General features: G+C 49.8%; 1 protein-coding gene across 1 annotated transcript; it reads right to left on the bottom strand.

The window, feature by feature from the left end:
- Nucleotides 1-637: 637 nt before the first annotated feature.
- LOC136499351 (auxin-induced protein 15A-like) lies at nucleotides 638-940 on the bottom strand. Its single transcript, XM_066495041.1, has one exon. It carries the CDS (start codon nucleotides 938-940, stop codon nucleotides 638-640), a length of 303 nt encoding a protein of 100 aa, XP_066351138.1.
- Nucleotides 941-7,484: the final 6,544 nt, after the last annotated feature.

Raw genomic sequence — 7,484 nt, 5'->3', positions numbered from 1 at the left:
TCCATAAAATGAAATAAGCTACAGATGAAACACGAGAGTATAAAGTTGGTAACATTTAGAACCGATGGAAGAATGGAAGAAATCTTGTGATACACCGGTGATGAGGAAGAAGAGAGGCCGACGATAGCAAGAGAACACTGAGCTCGAAGTGGCTCGGGCTCGGGGAGGAACAAGGACTATATAGGAGGGTATTTTTAGTCCCGGTTGGAGACAGAAACCAGGACTAAAGGTCATTTTCTAATTCCGGACGGAGCCTCCAGCCGGGAGTAGACTTTTACTCCTGGTTGGAGACACCAACCGGGAGTAAAAGTTAAACTTTAGTCCCGGTTGGTAGCTCCAACCGGGACTAAAGCTCAATACCTGAAGCAGCCGTTGGGTAGAGACCTTTAGTCACGGTTGGATCTATAAACCGGGACTAAAAGTCTCTCTAGTCCCGGATAAAAAAAAAAATTCCAGGACAAAAGCTAAATTTCGAGCTGGATCAAAGATCGTTTCTCTATTAGTGATACATGCATGCAATTAACCAAACGGCCGGCTAGCCGGCCGGCACAATCGTTGGATGACGATGGAGGTCGACCCAGCAGTTCCGGCGGCGCTGCCGAGCATTTACAGTAGTGGTAGGTGGCCAGGTAACAAACTAGCCGAGGGTACGGACGAGGGTGGCGAAGTCGCGCTCGGAGCAGCAGGGGATGGCGAGGCCGCCGGGGTGGCAGTGGTGGTCCAGGCCGAAGTAGTCCTCCTCCGCGCTCTCCAGCAGCGCCACGAACGACGGCTGCTTCAGGTACGCCGTCGGCACCACGAACCGCGCCCGCGCCTCGCCCACGTACACCGCGAAGTGGCCCCGCGGCACGCCGCCGCTCTTCGAATTCGCCGGGTGGTGGTGGTGGAGGTGGAGGAGGCGAGCCACCAGCTGCTGCAACTTCTTGCCTCCGCCACCCATCTTCCTTAGCTTCGACTCTTACAGGTTGCCGTACGTTACAGCGCCAAGCTAGCACGTGTGCGTGTGATGTTGCTGGCTTATTATTGCTGCTCTCTGCGACGACTCAGCAATGGTGGCGCGCGCGTGCGCTTTTATATACTGCATGCGTGCTCTTGATCGATGGATCGATGGTTGTTTATTTCCGATGGATCGGATGAGCGCGTTGTAAAAGCCTGAAAGGGAGAGGCGGCCAGGCCAGCAGGGAGAGAGGGATGGACATGCATGCTCACATGACGCTCCTATGATGTGTTGCTTTCCCAGGTTAGGTCAGGATAAGCCTAGATTTGCATGAATGCCGCCTGCTTTGTTGCGTTGCTACCAGTGAAACTTAGCTCCATGCATCCCATCGGACGCCCCCGGCCCTGAGTTCCGACTTGAGTTGAGATAAGGATAACAGTATAATGCATGTTGAATGCTGCTATATACTAGTATTTCTTAGTGTGCATGCAAGAGCTGATGAGAACACACTGGTTTGATTGGGAGTGAAACCTGTTCGTACAAAACCCACAATTCAAGGCGTAGTGATTTCACGAGGCATTGCCGAAACATTAATGTAAGCGGTCACAAAATCCAACCGTCTCGTAAAATGCCTCAGGATTTTCGATGGCGGACGTTTTCATTTACGGAGGCGGTCATAATTAACCGTCTCGCAAAATGCATTTACGGAGGCGGGCATTTTATTTACGGAGACGGTCAGGATTGCCCGTCTCGTAAAATCGATTTACGGAGACGGGCTCCTAAAAATCAATTTACGGAGGTGGGCCTCTTAAACGGACCGACTCAAAAAATAGAGGCTATTTTTGGACGCGGACACCTTATGAGGCCTACCTGTGTAAATATGGCCGAGGCCCAGTGAAAGCTCTAGTTTTGTTTTGGTGAATTGATGAAACCCTAAGTGCTAATCTAGTTTATCAAGTGATCATGAGATAGGTAGCACATTCCAAGTGGTGAAGCAAATGAATATCATGACATGATGATGGTGATGCCATGGTGATGATCAAGTGCTTGGACTTGAAAAGAAGAAAGAGGAAAACAAAAGGCTCAAGGCAAAGGTATAAATGGTAGGAGTTATTTTGTTTTGGTGATCAAGACACTTAGAGAGTGTGATCACATTTATGTTTGATAGCCGTACTATTAAGAGGGGTGAAACTCGTATCAAAATACGGTTATCAAAGTGCCACTAGATGCTCTAACTCATTGCATATGCATTTAGGATCTAGTGGAGTGCTAACACCCTTGAAAAATGTTTGTGAAAATATGCTAACACATGTGCACAAGGTGATATACTTGGTGGTTGGCACATTTGAGCAAGGGTTAGGAACTTCACCGGCGGAGTGTCCGCCCGTAGAGTGCGGACAGTCCGACGGTGCCACCGGCACCCTAGACAGAAAAGACGGAGGTCGCTATAAGTGACCGGACGCTGGTCTCGGTTGGACCAGCGCGTCCGGTCAGTGGCAGCAGCGGGCGCGCAGCGTCGGTCTCTGACTGGACGCTGGGCCATTTAGTGACCGGAAGCTGACAGGGTGCGTCTGGTCCTGCTGATATGGCAATGGACAAAGGAGTCGCCGAGTGACCGGACGCTGGGTGTGTCTGGTCGAGCTTGACCGGACACGTCCGGTTGTGAAAAGTCGTCTCTAGATGCTTACTGGAAACGATCGAACGCTGGGGTTCAGCGTCCGGTCACTTTGAGCTGATGCGTCCGGTCATCACTTGACCGTTGAGATCGGGCGATCAACATTTGAAGAGAGGAGACACATGGCACGCATCACGTGACCGGACGCTGAGGTCCAGCGTCCGGTCAATATGACCGGAGCGTCCGGTCACCCCGTGTTGTGCCCAGTGAAGGGGTACAGCGGCTCTATTTCATGGGGGCTTCTATTTAAGCCCCATGGCCGGCTCAAGCTCATGCTCTTAGCCATTTGCATTGATATAGCAACCTTGTGAGCTTAGCCAAAGCCTTTTCACTCATCTCCATTATTGATTCATCATCTTTGTGAGATTGGGAGAGAATCCAAGTGCATTGCTTGAGTGTTTGTATCTAGAGGCACTTGGTGTTCGTGTTTCGCTGCGGGATTCGCTTGTTACTCTTGGTGGTTGCCGCCACCTAGACGGCTTGGAGCAGTGAGGATCGTTGAGTGGAGAGTGGTGATTGTCTCCGGCTCCGATCGTGGTGATTGTGAGGGGTTCTTGACCTTTTCCCGGCGGAGAGCCAAAAGGTACTCTAGTGGATTGCTCGTGGCTTGTGTGATCCTCATCTTGTGTTGGTTGTGCGGCACCCTATTGAGGGTTTGGCGTGTGATGCCAATTAGCTCGTGAACCTCCAAGTGAGTGAATCGTCACAACAAGGAGTAGCTTACCGGCAAGCAAGTGAACCTCGGTAAAAAATCATTGTGTTCATCATTTGATTCCGAGGTGATTGGTCTTTATTGGTATTCATTCTTGTGATTGATTGGCTCCTTCTTTGATACGACGGTATAAACAAATTGCTCACTCTCTTTACATTACCGCAGACTAGTTGTCAAGCTCTTTAGTGTAGCTAGTTGTGAGAGCTTATTAGTTTGGTTAGTGTGGCTCTTTAGTTAGCTTTTGAGAACACACTAACTTAGTGTAGTGTCATAGCTATTGTGTTGATAGAAACTATATAAACTAGAATTGTGGTAGGTGGCTTGCATTTTTAGTAGGCTAGCGCAACACTTGCTTCACCTCATAATTGTCTAACCGGTTTGTTAAGTGTTGTTGTAGAAATTTTTAATAGGCTATTCACCCTCCTCTAGCCATTAGGACCTTTCACCCAGGCAAAAGCCCATATCAACCCATCTAATGTGCTTATATAAAAACAGGGACTTAGGGTTTTGGCCACAGAATCTCACAACACACTAGGCGGCGCAAGTGCGAGGGCCCCTCCGGAGGCGCCCTCTCTCTCCTCCCTCTAGCGGCGCGACGAATCCGGCTCGGGGGCGGCGCGGCGCCCTCTCTCCTTCCTCCGGTGGCGCAACGGATCCGGCTCGCGCTCGGGGGCGGGGCAAGGCTTTGGCGGCGGTGTCGGCGGCGCCCACTCTCTCCTCCCTCAGGCAGCGGCGGCACGGCGGGCTCACACTCTGGAGCGACGGATCCGGCATGGGAGCGACAGATCTAGCATGGGAGCGACAGATCGGGCACGGGAGCGACGGATCCGGCTCGGGCATGGCAAATCAGGCACTGGTGAGGCAGATCTGGCTCAGGGACATCCAGATCTGCCGAGCGGCGGCGGCGCATGCGCGAATTTGGCGAGCGGCGGCAGCGCAAGCGTGGATGGGCTCGTCGATGGGCTCAACTTGCCTCATCGACGGGCTCGCTGGCTTTTTTGTTTTTTTATTCATTAACCCATGCGGGCATGTGACCCACCTCGGTAGTTCCCTGTTTAACAGAGAAGTTTTGGAGCAGGCGAATGGAATGCCCGCCTGCCTAAACCTATTTTGACCGCCTCGGTTAAGAATACTGTAGTAGTGGATAGACGTGACTTAAAGCTCTAGACATAAGTTCAACTTAACAATCTCTGATGAGACATTAGTATTTAAACGGTAGCGGGAATAGACAAATTTCTAAACTAGTGACACCTATGTGAATGGGCCACCGAAATTCGTCCCGTGACTTTACGGAAGCGCAAACTCCTTTTTCAGTTTTAGTTTTTTTTAACTTTACCTTTAAGTTTAGGAGTTGAAACCTAATCGATTTAGATCCTGATCGCGACACGATATTGTGTGAGATTTCCCTATATAAATGACCTATTGGTCTCCACCAGAAAACATCTTTTGAGTTAGGATTTTGCCTCTGTTTCCAATGTTTGCGCCGTTGTAATAGTCTCTCCATCTAGAGCATATGCGTGCACCGCCGATCAGGAGAGTAGGCCTCTGAAATCGCTTGCCCTTGTGATCCTACACCGAGAGGGGGCGGATAAGGTTTTTGGGAAGCGCATTCGCACGACGGCTCTCTCCTGTTGTGGAATTATATAGTTTACGGTGTATCTAATGATACTAATTTGGTGTTATAAATCTTGACGTTTTTTTTTCTATAAATCAGTCGAACTTAAAAAGATTAACTTAAAACAACTCTAGAAATTGATCTATCAAGGTACAGATGGAGTATATTTTACTCTATTAACTGTCCCGGTAAGGTGTAACAATATTTAGCTGCACACTCAAGAGACGGAGGAACGTATCACTGCAATAATGTGGTGAGGTGATATATATCAAATAAACAGAGATAATTAAAACTCTATTCTTGCGCCCCGGCCTGAAAAAAAAAAAGAGGAAAAGAAGATGAAAGTTGAGCGCACTATGGATCTCGGACTGGAACACAATATACGTATATACCTGTCCAATGCTCCGATGAAACCGGCAAAATATCTGGAAAAAGAACCGGTACGGTGGTTGACGTGAGTCGGCATCAGGCAAGACTGGCATATATACAGGCCTTGTCACGCTAGAGAAATTAAGGTTGTGTTTAGTTGGGCGAAATTTGAGAATTTGGCTACTATATCACTTTTGTTTTTATTTGACAATTAGTATTCAATCATGGACTAATTAGGCTCAAAACGTTCGTCTCGCGATTTCCAACCAAACTGTACAATTAGTTTTTTTTCGTCTATATTTAATGCTCTATGCACGTATCGCAAGATTCAATGTGATGGCTACTGTATCACTTTTTGAAAAAAACTTTTTGGAACTAAACAAAGCCCAAGGAATTGTGTGGGGACAGGGACAGGTGAGATATCCCACTTTATTCGGGTGTTTGGTTCTGGGACATGTGGGACATCTGTATGCCTAAACCACATGCGCTGGCTTGACTGTTGTTCGCGTAGTCAGGGCGCATTTAGATCCAAAAATTTTTGGGTTTTGGCTACTGTAGCACTTTCGTTGTTATTTAACAATTAGTGTCTAATTATGGACTAATTAGGTTCGAAAGTTTCGTCTCGCGATTTCTCGGCGAACTGTGTAATTAGTTTTTTTTTCGTCTACATTTAGTACTCCATGCATGTGCCGTAAGATTCGATGTGATGGACACTACGCAAAAATTTTTTGTTTTTGGGTGGAACTAAACGGGGCCTCAACTTGCTGCCGCAACTGTACAGCGCCGGCATGCACCGGACGTCTGGACCATATTATATTTGCGGACCACGTCCACGTCGCCCTCGCCCCCAGGTGGCCAGGTGGTCGTCGAGATTCATTGGGCTCGTGTGCGTGCGAGGCGAATGCCGGGGGCACAGCCGGACACGGCCGCATGGGCAACCGCACCTGGCGACGATCCATGGTCATCCGCATGCATGCAGCATGCATACAGATGCAGAGGCGCCAACGCCAAGCAAGCAACAAACAAGGCTGCATTGCGTTGTTGCCGTTGTTGGGCATGCAACTTGGGCAGGCATGTCATGTGGCTCAATCATTCGGTCGCTCGCTACCTACCTATAGCGGATAGCGGCAACAATGGCGGATCTGGAGTCAGTGAGATATGCTGCAAAGGCAGCCGTAGACCGCCTCCGGAAAGCAGGATCAGAAAATTCAACGCCGTCCGCCTCTAGGATCTCAGCCCTGAAGAGAAAATGGTCGAGAAAAGGAAAAGGTGTGAGACCGATCGACAGAGCGGGGCCCAAAGGACACCTGATGGAGCTAGTCGACAGTTCGACACCACCCACAGCATGGGCGATCGGCGAAAAGCTCGTGAGGCGTCTGCATGCCCGCTGGCTCATCCGGCCGGTCCGGACCGATCGCGTGCTGCGTGAGCTCTTGGCATGCAGATGGCAACACACCTCCTCGGCTCCTCCGATCCAGTCCTCCTCGTCGTCGTCTAGATCTTCCCGGCCGGCCGCGTGCAAGATCACGCGAGGGTGCCGGGCTGCCGGCCGCACGCCGGGATCGATCGAGTACTATACATGCACATGACACCTGATCGATGATCTTGCTAGCGCTAGCTTCCGAGTTCCGCCACCAACTTGCTGATGGATAATGCATCTGCTTGGGATTTTGGGAAATGGTGGACGGCGGACAGGTCACAGGTCACAGGTCGTCGTCGATCGATAGGCAATCTGTTCGGTTGGAGCTGAAACGATCATATACGATCATGAATTATTACTGCTGGCTGGTTTGGTGTGAGAAAAAAATATTGTTCTGGCTGGAAATTTACGATCGTTTACGACCGAGTGAATAGGGCGAGGATATGGTAGATATAGATCATCCTGATAGGTGGCGCGCGCGAGGTCCTACAGGCGACCAAGTCTGTCGTCTCCGGCAGCACCACGCGGCCGGCGGCGAGATGGACCGTGTCCCAGTTGCGACCAACTTGGCACAGGCGCACAGCACCTGTTGTACGTGCTCGGGAATGATGGGTGCAACACCTGCAGACCTGCTAAATGTACTCAAACCTGCCTGCCTGCCTGCCAAGCTTACTACATTTCGAGAAAAAAAAAAGCATTGAGATGTATCCAGAGAAGGGGAGATAGGCAACAAGGAATTAAAAAAAAAAGAGAATA

Source organism: Miscanthus floridulus, chromosome 13, assembly GCF_019320115.1.
Source record: "Miscanthus floridulus cultivar M001 chromosome 13, ASM1932011v1, whole genome shotgun sequence".
NCBI classification, from domain to species: Eukaryota; Viridiplantae; Streptophyta; class Magnoliopsida; order Poales; family Poaceae; genus Miscanthus; species Miscanthus floridulus.
This window is presented reverse-complemented; position numbering and strand designations above follow the sequence as displayed.